This window comes from Salmo salar, chromosome ssa03 (assembly GCF_905237065.1).
Source record: "Salmo salar chromosome ssa03, Ssal_v3.1, whole genome shotgun sequence".
NCBI lineage: Eukaryota > Metazoa > Chordata > Actinopteri > Salmoniformes > Salmonidae > Salmo > Salmo salar.
The window spans coordinates 36476122-36493571 of NC_059444.1; the positions used below are offsets into that span (position 1 = coordinate 36476122).

The 17450-nt window shown below is 42.6% G+C and overlaps 1 protein-coding gene across 9 annotated transcripts in view; it reads left to right on the forward strand.

The window, feature by feature from the left end:
- LOC106600349 (uncharacterized) overlaps positions 1–14444 on the forward strand; it is a 34794-nt gene extending 20350 nt beyond the window's left edge. For all 9 annotated transcript variants that reach the window (XM_045714781.1, XM_045714783.1, XM_045714784.1 and 6 more), the window contains 13 exons: positions 7236–7283; positions 7374–7463; positions 7558–7626; positions 7716–7787; positions 7890–7949; positions 8083–8154; positions 8341–8400; positions 8532–8579; positions 8671–8748; positions 8840–8879; positions 9629–9680; positions 9799–10213; positions 10343–14444. In XM_045714781.1, coding sequence (XP_045570737.1) covers positions 7236–7283; positions 7374–7463; positions 7558–7626; positions 7716–7787; positions 7890–7949; positions 8083–8154; positions 8341–8400; positions 8532–8579; positions 8671–8748; positions 8840–8879; positions 9629–9680; positions 9799–10213; positions 10343–12076 — 2838 coding nt within the window. In that variant the 3' untranslated portion in view covers positions 12077–14444. The remainder of the gene's footprint in view (positions 1–7235; positions 7284–7373; positions 7464–7557; positions 7627–7715; positions 7788–7889; positions 7950–8082; positions 8155–8340; positions 8401–8531; positions 8580–8670; positions 8749–8839; positions 8880–9628; positions 9681–9798; positions 10214–10342) is intronic.
- Positions 14445–17450: the final 3006 nt, after the last annotated feature.

Here is a 17450-nt window from a genome sequence, read left to right on the forward strand (position 1 = left end):
CACTACAAAATGAACAAAAACGACAGCAAACAGTCCTGTTAGGAAAATACTCTACACAGAAACAATTACCCACAAAACCCAAAGGAAAAACATGCTCCTTATGTGTGACTCCCAATCAGCAGCAACGAGCTTCAGCTGTGCCTGATTGGGAGCCACACACATGGCCCAAAACAAAGACATACCAAAACATAGAAAAAGGAACATAGAACGCCCACCCAATGTAACACCCTGGCCTAACCAAAATAAAGAACAAAAAACCCCTCTCTATGGCCAGGGCGTTACAGCTATTTAGATTCAAAAACGGAGTTGTTTACCAATAGTATTACTGTAAAGTTCACCTCCAATCAGATATCAGACCTACATGATGTAAACTCTGTATCTCAGAGGTGACACAATGGGGGGTTGGAGAGATATACTAAGCAATTGGCCTATTCAAATGTTTATCTGACTGCATAAAGATTAGCAATGTGCAAGAGACTAGTGTTGAGTTACAGTAATACGCAATGAAGAAATGTCTGAGAACAGAATTCTAAATACAAGTGTATTGTAGCTTAAGTTACAAGGCATTAACAAGCATTACAAGACATTATTCTAAGCATGGTCTAAGCATAGTCTGAACGGCCATGCCCCAAAAGTCCATGGGGTGGAGAGAGAAAAAAATAGAAAGTCTCACCACAGCAGTTCAGGATAAAAAAAAAAAAAAACTTTTATAAGCATCTAAGCTATTTAGATTCAACAACGGAGTTGTTGACCAATGGTATTACTGTAAAGTTCACCTCCAATCAGATATCAGACCTACATGATGTAAACTCTGTAGGTGACACAATGGGGGGTTGGAGAGATAATACAGAGAATGCTGAATTCCTAAGACGACACAGGAAATGAGTGCATACAGTTGATAAGAAGAGTCACTTTGGGTGCTGCCCTACAATGTGTCCTTGGTTTTCCTGGGCGCTGGAATGATGATGGTCTCCTTGAAGCAGGTGGGGACTACAGCCTGGGACAAGGACAGATGTCTGATCAGCGAACACTCTATACCTGGTGCTAACTTGCTTCCTTTGTCCTCATCTTATCCACATTCTGATCATGCACATCACATCTACACGTCAGTAAAATATGTCTCTTATCTGTCCACTGTGTCATTATTGTGACCAAATATCCTGGTCCCTGCCTGTATGCCAATTGTTTGACAGGTATTCTTTCAAAAATGATATTTATTTTAAGACATTGATGCCTTAAGTCAATGGCATCACCTGTCCATGATTTTAGAGGGCGGGATAATGATGATTTAAATAATTTCACTGTCCAGATCTGTCTACACTTCTAAGATATCCAAATACAATGCGTGTCTGACTACCTCTGGAGGGTAGAAAGATCTGATCACAATCAGATCACAATGAGTCTTTTTATCGTCTACACTTGTCCAAAAATGTGGGCACAATCTAAATGTGGAGAAGATCAGAACAAAGGCCATATGTTAGAACCAGGTATAAATGGGGCTTCTGAGGACATGGCCAGGAATTCTTGTTGGGGTATGTCCGGATTGTTATTGTGGGTACAACATCATCAACACATTACCTAATGAAGCCTGTGACTGACTATGTATATTCGTCAGTGTTGATGGATGAGTTCTGGTTGGATGAATCTTTGAACATATTCCAATCAGTATTCTCAAAACACTTCTGCAGCATTGAGTCTACCTCCTCTGTCCAAGCCCTCACTATTCTCTATTCTCTGCTTGTAGGCAGGGAGTAGGAACAGAGCGACGTGATCTGATTGTCCGAAGTGGGGCTGGGGGATGGTTTTGTATGCATCACAGATGTTTGTGTACACATGGTCCAGCACATTGTTTCCTCTCATCATATTTAGCTAATGTTATTGCGGGTGTAGCGAAATGCTTGTGTTCCTAGCTCCCAACAGTGCAGTAGTGTCTAACAATTTACAATAATACACACAAATCTAAAAGTAAAATAATGGAATTAAGAAATATGTAAATATTAGATTGAGCAATGTCAGAGAGGCACCTGTACTGACCTCGCCCTCTGGATGGTAGCGGGGTGAACAGGCCGTGGCTTGGGTGGTTGATGTTCTTGATGATCTTCTTGGCCTTCTTGTGACATCGGGTGCTGTAGATGTCCTGGAGGGCAGGTAGTTTGCCCCCGGTGATGCATTGGGCAGACCGCACCATCCTCTGGAGAGCCCTTCGGGTTGTAGGCGGTGCAGTTGTCGTACCATGCGGTGATACAGCCCGACAGGATGCTCTTAATTGTGCATCTGTAAAAGTTTGAGGGTTTTAGGGGCCAAGCCAAATTCTCAGCCTCCTGAGGTTGAAGAGGTGCTGTTGCACCTTCTTCACCACACGGTCTGTGTGGATGAACCATTTCAGATCATTATTGATGTGTACGCCGAGGAACTTTAAGCTTTCCACCTTCTCCACTGCGGTCCCGTCGATGTGGATAGGGGCGTGCTCCCTCTGCTCTTTCCTAAAGTCCACGATCAGCTCCTTTGTTTTGTTGACGTTGAGTGAGAGGCTGTTTTCCTGGTTATTAACCCTCATGGGGCAGGATACACATAGGCAGAGTTGTGGAGTCTGACTCGAGTCACAAATTTGATGAATTGTTGCTCGACTTGATTGAAAATAAATTAATTTGAGACTTCACATGGACTTGGGACTCGCCTTTGACTTGAGGCTGATGACTTGAAATTATCTGGCCAGGTTTTGTCATGTTTTGTCACTCATTCTATGGCACAGAGTGTCTGGATTACTCTCCACGAAGCCAAAGACAGTAGCCGCACCATCGGCCTTGCAAAAAAACATGCACAAGGATAGTGAAAGGCACACTCTGTCCAATGACTGGACCAGCAAACTGTCAATCAACAAAGGTTGGGTGAGCTAGCGAACAGATTGCTTATTTTTTGTACAGCTATAGGATCGGGTGCGGCGCAAACATAAAAATTGTAAGGAGAGCTGAAAGAGAGCGACCCGGCTCTACGTATTTTACTGGTTTATGACACCGCCCCCGGTTAGAGGGTAATAAAGTTGCTCAAGAGTTAATACATACAGGAACTTTATTCAAACACACGGAGGAAGATGAACATGGGGATGGTGCTGTAATGGACAAAAACTGAGAGATAATGAATATGCTATTCAGGAGATAAATACACTCGCCTGAATAGATATAGACAGATAGGCCAATTTGACCCCCTCAATAATATACCATGATGAATTTGATGGATTGGAAATAAGTTTCCCCACAAAAGCTACTGGCTTTCTATGGCTTTACACTACACAGTACTACTCAATTCCTAATTTTATTATGCTTTTGGTTTGGCCCGATCTTCAGAGGCCATGGTTTGTGAAGGGGAAAAAAGTTGCGTAATGCTTGTAAGGGAAATGGAGCAATAGCTCCTCTCTTTCTCTCTCTCTCTTCTTAACAAACCCTTAATTATGTGAGCTAACTTGTAACAAATAAAGAAGTACAGTCATATTTCACATGGTAAATTCACAAAAACTATATAGAACATGATATTTTTCAAATGGAGAAAGTTTCTATTGCAAGGTGATGAGATGTGTATCTCAAGTGTGAACAGTATTTCTAAAAACTAATTGGTAGTGGTTATATTGGGCTCAATTTTGTGAGTTCAAAGACAACTTTGAAAATGCCTGTTTCTCTGAACCTCAGGCAGTAGACTCAAGAACACCTTTCCCTCATCAGTCAATGGCAGCGTGCCTGTCTCACAGACTCTGACCAGCAGCAGCAACCTATCCTCCTTATTTACAGTGCATTCGGAAAGTATTCAGACCCCTTCACTTTTTCCACATTTTGTTACGCTACAGCAATATTCTAAAATCGATGAAAAAAAAAAGATCCTCAATCTACACACAATACCCCATAATGACAAAGTGAAAACTGGTTTTTAGAAATATTTGCAAATAAAAAAGCAGATACCATATTTACATAAGTATTCAGACACTTTGCTATGAGACTCGAAATTGAGCTCAGGTGCATCTTGTTTCCATTGATCATCCTTGATGTTTCTACAAGTTGATTGGAGTCCACCTGTGGTAAATGCAAATGATTGGACATGATTTGGAAAGGCACACGCCTGTTTATATAAGGTCCCACAGTTCACAGTGCCTGTCAGAGCAAAAACCAAGCCCCCCCAAAAACAGTATGCAGCATTGAAGGACCCCAAGAACACAGTGGTCTCCATCAGTCTTAAATGGAAGAAGTTTGGAACCACCAAGACTTCCTAGAGCTGGCTGCCCGGCCAAACTGAACAATCGGGGAGAAGGGCCTTGGTCAGGCCTTTATGGTAGAGTGGCCAGACGGAAGCCATTCCTCAGTAAAAGGCACATGACAGCCCGCTTGGAGTTTGCCAAAAGGCACCTAAAGGACACAGACTATGAGAAACAAGATTTCATCTTTGGTCTGATGAAACCAAGATTGAATTGTTTTGCCTGAATGCCAAGCGTCACGTCTGGAGGAAACCAGGCACCGTTTATCACCTGGCCAGTCAGGATCAAGGGAAAGATGAACGAAGCAAAGTACAGAGAGATCCTTGATGAAAACCTGCTCCAGAGCGCTCAGGACCTAAGACTGGGGCGAAGGTTCACCTTCCAACAGGACAACGACCCTAAGCACACAGCCAAGACAACGCAGGAGTGGCTTCAGGACAAGTCTCTGAATGTCCTTGAGTGGCCCAGCCAGAGCCGGACTTGAACCCGATAAAACTTCTCTGGAGAGACCTGAAAATAGCTGTGCAGCGACGCTCCCCATCCAACCTGACAGAGCTTGAGAGGATCTGCAGAGAAGAATGGGAGAAACTCCCCAAATATAGGTGTGCCAAGCTTGTATCGTCATATTGAAGAAGACTCGAGGCTGTAATCGCTGCCAAATGTGCTTCAACAACTAGTTTACTACTAAGTAAAGGGTCTGGCTAACCACTATGGCTAACCAAAAAGGACTGGTTTGAAAGATGGATCATCAAATCCATTGAGGCTTTAAACGTTTTCTTAAACTATAATTGTTTTACACTCAAAGCAACTGGGAAACGTCCATGGCAGGCATTGTTGTTACACAAATCCTATTTAATCACTTGTAACTTGCTGTTTTGGACCGTCAGTATTCCAAAACTGATTTCAAAAACCAAACTAATTTGACCATTGAGGCCTGCAGTGTGAACAAGGCTTTAGACAAATTCTAATTGGCTTCTCAAGAGGCTGTGCAGTCTTGCCCTCTACTTGTGTCTGTTCAGCTAGGACAGGTTAAACCTGATTTATTTTTCTGATTTATTGCCTGTGTACATTTGGTAAATCTACTTGTATATTTTGTATGATATAGCGGTTTAACCATTGGATCACCAAGACCTGTAAATAAATCTACTGAGCATGTCAACCTGCCTACTGATTTCATGACCTTATGACTGCTACAAGGTCCCCAAAAATGTGTTGTAGACAAAATAGTGTCAAGGGCTGTCTGTAGCCTCAATAAATATACAGAGATTTGTAGTTGAACAAGTCATTGCATGTTTATAGATGTTTTCAACTTCGGCACACCAGGAATTGTTGATGAGGAAGCATACACCTCTCCCTCTACTCTTCAATCCATTCAATCCATATGGGAAATGGAAAAGCCGCCTGATTGAATAGAAAAGTTGAGTGAATTGTCAGTTTATTAATGTTTTTATTTGACCTTTATTTAACTAGGCAAGTCAGTTAAGACCAAATTCTTATTTTCAATGACGGCCTAGAAACAGTGGGTCAACTGCCTTGTTCAGGGGCAGAAAAAACAAAGACAGCATTCCCTAATGTCCCTCTGCGATTGAAGCCTTGCTTTGAGTTCAAAGTGCAAGTGCTGGTTAATTTAATTACATTTTAAAATGTTTGGGGGGGTGGGGGTGAAGGTGAGGAGGAGGATTATTTAAGATACTTTTTGAAGATTTTTTCAGAAGATGGGCAGGGGCTCTACTGTCCTAGTTTCAGGGGGAATCTGGTTCCACCATTGGGCTTCCAGGACAGAGAAGAGCTTGGACTGGGCTGAGCGGGAGCTGCCCTCCCGTAGCGGTGGGAGGGCCAAGAACCTGAGGTGGCAGAACGGAGTGCTCGGGTTGGGGTGTAGGGTTTGAGCATAGCCTGAAGGTAGGCAGGGGCAGTTCCTCTTGCTGTTCCGTAGGTAAGCACCATGGTCTTGTAGTGGATGCGAGCTTCGACTGGAAGCCAGTGGAGTGTGCGGAGGAACGTGGTGACATGAGAGAACTTGGGAAGGTTGGAAACCAAGCGGGCTGCAGTGTTCTGGATAAGTTGCAGGGGTTTGATGGGACAAGGTGGAGAGGACAAGTGCCTGGGTTAGGACCTGCACCGCTTCCTGTGTGAGGTAGGGTCGTACTCTACGGAGGTTGTAGAGGATGAACCTGCAAGAGCCGGTCACTGCTTTGATGTTTGCAGAGAACGACAGGGTGTTGTCCGGGGTAATGCCAAGTTTATTTGCACTCTGCGAGGGCGACACTGTGGAGTTGTCAACCGTGATGGAGAGGTCTTTGAGGGGGAAGGCCTTCCCTGGGAGGAAGAGCAGTTCCGTCTTGTTGAGCTTGAGGTGGTGGGCCGACATCGAAGTTGAGATATCTGCCAGGAACGCAGAGATGCATGTCACCACCTGGGTGTCAGAAGGGGGGGGAGAAAAGTAGTTGAGTGTCATCCGCATAGCAATGATAGGGGAGACCATGTGAGGATATGATGGAGCCAGGTGACTTGGTGTATAGAGAGAAGAGGAGGGGGCCTAGAACCGAGCCCTGGGGGACACCAGTAGTGAGAGTAAATGGTGCAGACACAGATCCTCTCCATGTCACCTGGTAGGAGCAGCCTGTCAGGTAGGAGTGACCTGCAGGTAGGATGCAATCCAAGAGTGAGCAGAGCCTGAGACGCCCAGCCCTGAGAGGGCTGAGAGGAGGATCTGATGGTTCACGGTGTCAAAGGCAGCGGATAGATCTAGGAGGATGAGAACAGAGGAGAGAGAGTCAGCTTTGGCAGTACGGAGAGCCTATTTGACACAGAGAAGAGCAGTTTCGGTTAAGTGACCTGTCTTGAAGCCTGACTGGTTAGGGTCAAGAAGATCATTCTGAGAGAGATAACAAGAAAGTTAATCAGAGACAGCACACAAGTGTTTTGGAAAGAAAAGAAAGGTCTGTAGTTTTTGACGTAGCCTGCTAATACTGTACTTTTGTTTTAAATTCAGGATTCAGATTTGGGAACAGACTGTAATGACAACCTCTCAGAAAGCAAGGTAATCTACTCTGAAAGGGTTGTCTCTGTTGTCTGGAACTTCTAGTGACTGTTTGTGTTAGTGTATTAACTCCCTCTGTATCTGATGTAGGAAAAAACAGCGATTTTGGGACTTACTGGGATTTTCAAAAGGGCTCCAAGACCATCGCCAAAGCCATCCCCACGCTCCACTGTTGATAAGGTAGTAAAGTTGTCACTCTCTGGTGTTCTTTGTAACAGTATCAATGTACAATCAAATGAATGTTTATAGTAACCCTGTGCTCTAAATATGTCAGGACCCTCTTACTGAGTACGAGGAACTCTCTGCCAGCAATGACAGCCTCTCAGACTTCACCACAATTAAGGTAATATTTTGTATACTTACATTTTATGTATAAATACATTTGATTTCATATAATTAAGTATGTTTTATAAAATGACTCTTTTTTTGTAGGAAAATCTCTCTGCACAAATAGAACTCTCAGCCAGCAATGATAGTTTTTCCGACACTACAACCACCAGCAAAGTGAGTCTTGCACCTTATTTTACCTACACCTACCTTTATCATCACTTTGTTAACCCACCAATTTGCCTTGTATGTTTAACTGTGTATGTATTTTTGACACAGGAGAAAAAAGGAGGGTTTGGCGGAATCTTCAGGAGAACTCCAAAACCTTTCGAGCAACAGGTAATTACAGTCATGTAACATGAGCATTAGCAACTGTAGCCAACTGATATATGTTACTATGCAGTTTACACCCAGAACAGAAAACAATGTAAACAACATATGTTTACACGTCCTATCTTTCTCTCTCTATTAGGACAGTATGGACACAGAGCCACCTGTGAGAGGTAAGCTGAGGCGCCAGAGGACAATCAAGATGAAGAGACGGGTGAGTGATCAGTTATTTAGGTGAATCGACCCATGATTGACCTATGATTTCAGAGATTTCACTCACGTCGCTACTCAATACAGTTACTTGTCTGGTCCCAGTTGGTTTTGAGGCCATACTTTTGTTATGTACTATAAATGATTTTGTTATTTTCATGTTGAATATTAAATCAAAGTTGCTTCTCAGGTTGTGTCATTCCAAGTGAAAAGAACTCTCCAGAGGATTCCAAAATGTACTGCTGCTCGGGTATTGCTATATCTTCTTACGTTCCTCAACCCCTCCAACTCAGTCCCATCACTTAATGCCCCTCTATGTAAAATAGTTTGTAATACAGTAGTAGTAAAATAGATGCTGTGGTTTTCTGATTTCTCCCTCAGGACTCTGATAAGGAGCATGTGGAGCTGCAAGGGGTGGCCACACTGCAGGTCAGCTATAGAACATGTGTATCGTGCATACTGGTGCTTTATATGTTGCCTGTGTCCAGTGGTCTGATGTCTGTCTGTCTGTCTGTTCCAGGAGAGCACAGTGGAGATCCAGCCTGTGGAGATGGCCGCATACCCCACTGACGGAGTCAACCTTCTGGAGTCTGAAGAGGTGTGTCTGTCTCTCGGTATCTGTCACTCATTCACACTCTCTGATTTGGAGATGACTCTGACATGTTTTCTCATTGTTGTTTCTTTTCCAGGAGAGTGACGGCCTGTTGGACTGGTGGAGATCAGTCGAAGGTGTGTTTCCACATCAAACTATTTCTGTTTGTCTGTGTGTAACCGGTGCTGTACTGCACCGCTGTAACTCTGCGTTGTGTGTGGTTGATTGAGACTATAGATGTGGACTTTGGAGATCAGGAAGTTTCAATCAAGCACAATTCACTCTCTGCATCCTGCATCTGCATCCAATAGGGAAAAAAACATTTGTAGAGCACATATGTTCTGCGAATCGTCACCTCTTTCTACAACAGATGCACAATACAAGGGACTGGGATCATTCGAGGAGCTAGCCATCGTTCACACATACAATAGCCTGCTAATACCTTAGCTAGCTATTAACCACATGTTGAATTCAGAATGTTGACATCATCCTAAAAAGTACAATTACATCTTAACAATACCATCCACATATGAGTAACCTCTAAATATACAACATTATTCATGAACAAAACACGGTGTGTATGACTTTGTGCTTAAAAGAATCAAACTTTTCTGAAGACGACAGAAAAATCATGCCTACCTCTCATAGTGCATCAAAATGATTTGAGCACGAGCACGCAGGGCAAAGCGTAAGTACACACTCCCCTACTCCCAGGATGCAGGCATGCATAATAACAAATCAACATGCCATATTAATATATGAACCTGGTGAAATTCACATAGTACTTTAACAACTGTTACATGTGCGTGCATTTAAGTGGCTGAGGGAATATTTATGTGTTGGAGAAGTGTGATAAAAGTATAACTCTTGTGTTGTGGGTTACCAGGTTGGGAGCAATGGAATGAAACGTCCCATTTCCAAGAGGATGAAGCAGATATGTGAGTCATTCATCTCTCTGTGCCTTACGTCCAAGTTCAAAATGTAATTGTCCATCTTCTGTTGACATGGAAAGTTCATTTTAAAACGCCTCTGTCTCTCCCTCTTTCCCTCCCTCAGGGTGGTGGAGCAGGTGGCTGACCGTGTGTTCATGGCGGCTCGGCTGTTTGTGCGTCTCTTCAACCAGCGGGGAGCGTCACTGCAGGGCCGTATCCTGGAGCTGCTGGCCCAGGCCGACGCTGCCGACCAGTTCCACAAGAGGACGGTGACGGCCGCTGTGGGGGGAGGCGTGGCCAGTGTGTGTGGCAGTGTGGCCACCATCACTGGCCTCATCCTTGCCCCCTTCACCTTTGGAGCCTCCATCATCGTCACCGCTGTAGGCATCTCTGTGGCGACCGCTGGAAGCATCGCCTCGGCAACGGCCAACATCACTGATACAGTGCACTCCAACATGGACTGCAAGAAAGTGGAGAAGATGATCCAGGGCTACCAGGAGGAGATCAAGGATATCAGGGAGTGTATGGAGTTTGTACAGGTGGGTTACTGTTATTTCTCTCTCACTTTCTCACTAAGTGGCACAAGCATGCAAATTAACATCCTGTATACACATACACACTCCTCCACCTCTATCCCTCACGTGTCCTTTCTCTCTGTGTGTCTGCAGGAAGGTATGGAAGCTCTGCAGGAGGGGAACTTTGAAAAGTACACTGAGAGTGCAGCCAAGAAGGCTCTGAACCACAACATAAAGCACGTGATGAAGGAGGGGGGGCGGGCCGGAAAGAAACTGATGATCAACACAGACAAGCTCATCAGCACCGTGCAGGTTCTAGGCGTGGCAGGGGGGGCCGCCAAAGCTGTTAAGGCCATCAGCGTTACCACAGGTGTCATGTCCGCTCTCTTCCTCGCACTTGACGTCTTCTTCCTCGCCAAGGATTCCCATGAGCTGCGCAAGGGCGCCAAGACAAAGTTCGCCTCCGAGATCCGAGAGATGTGCAAGGACCTGCAGGACGGGCTACTGGAGCTGAACAAGGTGAAAACCCAGCTGCAGAAAACCATGGATGGGATCGAGCTGGAAGAGTACGAGGAGGAGGAGGAAGTGGAGGTGGAAGTGGATGATGACCTGGAGTCAGACCCAGTTAAACTAGCTCAGCTGGAGCAAGAGCTGGACCAGTTAGAGGAGAAGTTGGACAAGAAGGTCCAGGAGGAACAGAAATGGAATAAAAGCAAGGAGGAGGCAGATAAGAGTGAGGAAAGGGAAATTAAGGAGGAGAAGAATACTAAAAAGAAGGATGGTAAGAAAGAGAAGGCGAGACCTAAAAGTAAAACAATCGAGTTGGGGAAGTTGTGTGAGACTGAGAAAGTGGAGATGGAGAAAGAGTGGACGACTGAGAGGGGAGACACTAATGGTAGTGTGAAAGGTGATAATAGCAGCGTTCAGAATAAAAAAGGGTCTGAGAAAGGAAAAATGAAAGATAAAGGAATGGAGAGTAGAAACACCAATGAAAAAGGAAATGTTGAGGGCAAAAAAGAGAAAAGAAATGATAGAGGCAGTAGGAATGAGGAGGGTGAAGAAAAGGCAAGAAAGACTGAAAAACAAAAAGGTAGAGGGAATAAAAATGAGCCAGCTGATACAAAGAAAGGGATTTCACATGAAAATGTAGAGTCTGAAAGGGGGAAGAGTGAAAGAGTGAAGGAACAAAAAGCAGCTGGATTGGAGACTAAGATGAGGGTGAGGGAAACTTCAGAAAGAGGAAACGCAAGCAGACATAGCAGCAAGACTGACAAAGAGCAAATCCAGAAGAGGAGTCAGAGGGAGAGAGGCAGTAGAGATGAAATACCAGAGATTGCTCCAGGGAGAAGACGCAGTAAAGATCTGAAGTGTGGGAGCATAACTGAAACAGGTGAGATGGAGAGAATGAGTAAGACTGAAAGGGGTGGGGTAGAGAGGGGGGTTAGGAACTGGAGAGCAGAGATGGATAGGGGAAGTAAAGATAAGTACAGTGTTGACTTAAAGGGAGACTCCGAGAGGGGGAAGACAAAAGAGGAATCTGAGGTGAAAAGAACGAGTGGGGTTGAGAGAGGGACAGCTAAAGGGACCTCTAAGGAGGAAGGAGTGATAGAAAGAATGTCCAGGGGGGAAAACAAAGACAGGGAGTTGGGGTGTAAGAGGGAAAGAGCTGAGGAAAAGCGTGGGAGTAAGATTGAGAAAATGCAAAGAAAATTTGAAAGTGGTAGGGAGGGGGGCATCAGAAATGAAGATGAGGTGGTTCATCAGAGTGAAAGGGACAGGAAGGAGGGTGATGTTGAAAGGAACAGGAGAGATGGTGATGCAGAGCAGAAGCCTCTCCGCCAAGGCTCTCGTCCACGCTCCAAAGCCATCTGCCAATTTTACATCTGATGCATTATTAACTGAGTACTTAAAGAAGTATTCTAAAAGGGATTAACCTAGTGTTTGGTTTTATATTATTTACTTAGAGACATATTGAGACAAAGACAGTCATTGTGTTTTTAATATTTGAAAGAGCAATGGAACTCAAATGTGCCTTTTTATACACATTTTTCATGACAAAGTGATTTTTTAAACTTTTTTTTTTTAAACAAGGTCACTGTAAAGATTGTTGTATGAAAATGAATTTCTCGTGGACAGATATACATAAACAATTGTCTGGAAGGAATGGGATGTAAGGAATAACAAGCAGCAGAAGTTCCGGTGTTTGGGTTTTTTGTCACTGGTTATTTGGACAAATCACGATTTCGCAGGTGTTAGCATGTTTAGAATTTCGGAAGTGGAGTGGACTTTCGGCCATTACTTTCAAAGAGGGTGGAGATCCTTGTTCCGCTCCTCATTCTAGCATCTCTTCTCTTAACATGTATGGACCTAGAATTGAATCGAGCGCCTGACCAAATGCTGGGGACTTTAGTTCTCGGTTAACCAACATTATATGAACAAATCGCTGTCCAAAAGCTGGTAGCCATGCATACAGATGTCAATTAACTCCATAGGAAGAGTCACACTGACTCAAAGCACTTTATAAAACAATGGCTGCTGCTCATGGGGCCGATTCTGACCCGAATTAAGCGCACATAAATGGAACGCAATTACTTTTTTTATGCACTTTTCTCTCTATGCGTATTCTGACCTAAACTTAAGCAAGAGAAAAGCATGCTATTCACCCGCTATTTGTTCGGGGTGGAGATCTAATAAAATGGAGGTGTGGCAGAGGTGTGTCAACAGAGACGCCATATTCTGCCTGTTTCAAGTGGAAAAAGCATCTACTTATTTTTTTAAAATACAAATAACAGCATTCTCCTTGCAGTGTAATACATACATTGATAAGAGCTATGTAAGTGAGTAATCCGTTTGGAGAAAGGGATTGCAAATACACATAGCAATTGTTTTAGATCATTCATCGTTATGATCCCTGGAGAAGAACGTGAAACCAGTCATATGGAAGAAAACTGAAAATCATATCAACATGACATGTATTGCGGCACCTTTTCCAAAGTTTAGTAGGCTATAAATAGCTGTACCGTTATTCTGAATTTTAATTGTGCACCCTCATAATTTGCGTAGATGACATTTGGAAATCCAAGCTATAGGCTTCTGTGCTGAACCTGACGATTTGATGAATGCGCTTTCTAATGTTTGAATTGTCTGCCCGGGCTTTTCTATGTTTTATTTGACAATTTGTATCATGTTAAATATTATCCACTATTGGGAGCCACCACCAGTAATACCCACATACATTTATAAATGTCACTTTAGTGTTCTTTTTCTTCAATTTGTAGCTTACATTTTGCATCATTCCATTCCGTTCCGTTTACGTTTCTTTCCTCTGTCACGTCTGTGGAGTTGTTCCTGAGGGTCGCTAGCATTAGTGGATCATATTAGGCTAATGTGCAATGATTTGGGACATGTAGCCTATTTGAATCATAATGGAACTCAGACCATACGCAGCAGGTTAAACCTGGAGCCTGGCACACGGTTCACGACGACTGGACCGGTCATACAGTTCCATGATTAGTGAGGAATAGGATAGCTATAATTATTGTTCATTCCTTATTGTGCACTTTTCCCCACCTTCCAATATTTCATGGATTGAATATGACAACTTTCAAGATGTATTTTTGATTCATCAATACATTCTGTGCGTAAATGTTCTCCAAACCTGTTTTTTTAATGATTCATACATACTTTCTTAACCCTAAAATGTGTCTAAATAATCAGAGTATTTTTAAATCTACCAGTTGGTGCTGAAACGGAGACGAATACGCATATATTTATATGGCTTTCTTTTATTGATCTCTATATTCTAAACCCATTCTCAATGTATTCTAGTCAGTCTGTTGACAGAATTTGAATTTAAAAAGGTACACTGTATTTAAAGGGATGGCTTAACATGAATGTAGGTTACTGAAAATCCTGTTGAATGAAAACTCCACGAGAAAATCTGTTGACCAGGAAGTGAGAGGGATTTCAGCAGTTGAATTAACCTTTTCATGGGCGAGTTACAAATATCTTCAGCGTGAGTTTTTTTATGCACGTGATGTCAGAATGCACTCACTAGCTTGGTTTCCAACCAATTGGCAACAGTTTTTCATTCAAAATCAGTATAAAGAAAATATGCGCATTTTCCCACCGGTGGTGTTTCTACCAAATGGACTTGTTATGGATAAAAATCAGTGCGTGATGACGTAGTGCAGACGAAATTTACTTTTTTTGCTTAAGTTTTCATGTACTGAATAAAAATGTAAAGTTCCATGTGTTTCCATTGCATTTTCAACTGTTGTGTTAAATAGCAAATGTACAGCTGGCAGATACGGTGTGGTTATACATGCCTATATATCGATTGTAACATGTAATATTCAACAAAAAATGATAAGGTAATGCTGCAATAGAATGATTACTGACAGAATCTTACCACTCATGCAACGAACCGGTGGACATTTCCGTGCTTCATTGGAAACGTCAGTTCAAAATAATTTTGAAGACTGTTGTGGAGGGAGGGAGAGGGTAGGGAGGACACAATGTGAAGCTAAAATGCAGACTGCTATGGAATGTTGAGTGGAAGTTTATGTGGAATGACTAGCTAGTGTAGTTCAGGAAATGGAATGTAAGGTAAGAGGTTGGATGCTGCTAAAATTGCTTAATTGTTTTGGTTGGTTGGGCATTGTAACTTGTTGATATTGCTAGATAACTAGCTAACTGTAGCTAGCTATATGCTAACAGCATCTAGTTAAACTAGCTAGTTAGCTAGATTACATTAAATTCGGCTCCATTGTGACTACCTAGGTAGCTCTCGCTCACTAACGTTAGCCAACTAGCCAAGCTAAACTCAAGTTTATCGTAAATCATGGAGTTGCGAAGTGGCCCGTTTGGTTTGCTGACTAGACGGCCACTTCGCTTTTCTAGCTAACCAGCTAACAAAAGGGCAAATGTTAACCCACTGAATGATATTTCCTTAACGTGTTAAGTTGAAGCCATTCTCTGTGTGTGTGTGTGTGTGTGTGTGTGTGTGTGTGTGTGTGTGTGTGTGTGTGTGTGTGTGTGTGTGTGTGTGTGTGTGTGTGTGTGTGTGTGTGTGAGTGAGAGAGGAGTAGCTAGCTAGTATGAGAGGGAGCGAAAGAATGAATCTGGTGAACAATTTAGCCTAACATGGAATCTGATTATCACAATACTGTATGCATGGCAACACATGATGTCATGACACATTCTTATGAGGTATAGCTAAGTATCAGTTGTGTGTATCTGTGTTATATCTTTATAGTGGCAGACACCTGAGCTGATTCCAGACCAGCTGGACAGGACATAGTTCTATCAACCTTCAAGGGGAACCCATCTTTAGCTTTTGTCAGGTCACACACCAGTTTACATACACAAATATACAACCAGTCTCTGTATCATAAATTACAGTGTCTTCACCAGCCCAATCTAGTGACCACCATCCTCTGGACTCAGCCAGCCTAAACGGACAGGTATACACATCACTGGGACATTGTTGTTTCTAGGACTGTCCTGGACTAATCTTGGTCGACCGAAAATCGTCTGTTCTTTTGACCAAATGTTTGGTAGAAAATTTGAAACGTATATTTTTCCATATATTGACACACCCTATGTGTTTGAATAAAATCAACTATATGCATTGAGCTTGTCTGATGCTTTAAGGTTACGGTTTGATGAAATAAGACACAAATGACTCAAGAGGGAGCCAGAGATCAAGATAACCAGAAGAAAAACTTAACCTTACCCAACCATTCTCCTTCCGCTCCTGCTGGCTTTCGCAGATTCTGCCATTACTCTCCTGAAGTTGCCGGTAATAGGCTACAAGAAGAGTCGGCAACCTTTTTCATGTGGAATGCAAATTTATCTTACCATTTCTACCGATCTGTGTGCCGGTTATGGTTTTCACGTGCACATTTTCATGGAATAGTTTCATTTAATTTATATCTCAGTGTGATGTGATTAATCAAAATTCTATCCAAATCTAAATGAAAATGATAAACCTAAAAAGTAACTTCTATTGCCATTGTCAACTATGTAAAAATAGCCTACATAAGGCCAACAAATAAAAACCTTGCATCCTGTGCAGGTAGAAAATATCCTGATGAAAATAAATATCCTATAAATCATATTGGCTACGTATGGCCTGTCTGCAACAAACTTGAAACATTGTATCAACTATTAACTTGGGTCTGCCCGAAGCTCAACAAATGTATAAAATATTCTTGGCCTCGGTTTCCTGCACCAGTGAGCTCGGGTCAGACACAGCTGTAGGCTATTTGCACAAGGGATAAGAAGCAGTTCTTGACTTGGGCAGCTCACAAGAGCGGAGTACCGGCACCTCAAATGTTCTACTGCTTGAGCTCCTGTTCCTCTTATAGAATATTATCTCAAAAGAATTGTGAAGCTCCTGCACAATAATATAAACAGTGCCAGCATCCAAAATGAGTACCGGAACCTATTTTAGTCCAAGTCAAGCACTGATAAGAAGTAATCAGGTAGACCTATTTTATGACGTTTCCACTGGATCAGAGCATTACATTTTTCCCTTTATCGAAATGGAGAGAGCTAGAAATATTGTCACTCAATGGTTGTAAAAACAGACTTTTTGCTTTCTGTTTGAGGTGAAGAAAACATTACTTTGAGAAGCTCCACAGCTCAAAAATCTCTGAAACTGGAAACACTTATCTCCCTCACTAGCTTTAAGCACCAGCTGTCAGAGCAGATCACTGCACCTGTACATAGCCCATCTATTATTTAGCCCAAACAACTACCTCTTCCCCTACTGTATTTATTTATTTTGCTCCTTTGCACCCCATTATTTCTATTTCTACTTTGCACTTTCTTCCACTACAAATCTACCATTCCAGTGTTTTACTTGCTATATTGTATTTACTTTGCCACCATGGCCTTTTTTGCCTTTACCTCCCTTATCTCACCTCATTTGCTCACATTGTATATAGACTTATTTTTCTACTGTATTATTGACTTTGTTTTACTCCATGTGTAACTCTGTGTTGTTGTATGTGTCGAACTGCTTTGCTTTATCTTGGCCAGGTCGCAGTTGTAAATGAGAACTTGTTCTCAACTTGCCTACCTGGTAAATAAAGGTGAAATAAAAAATAAAATAAAACAGTGGTGGTGCCTTAAGCCAATCAGAAATACACTATTTACAGTGCCTTAAAGTATTCATACCCCTTGACTATTTCCGCATTTTGTTACGTTACAGCCTTATTCTAAAATGGATTAAATAAAATGTCCTCAGCAATCT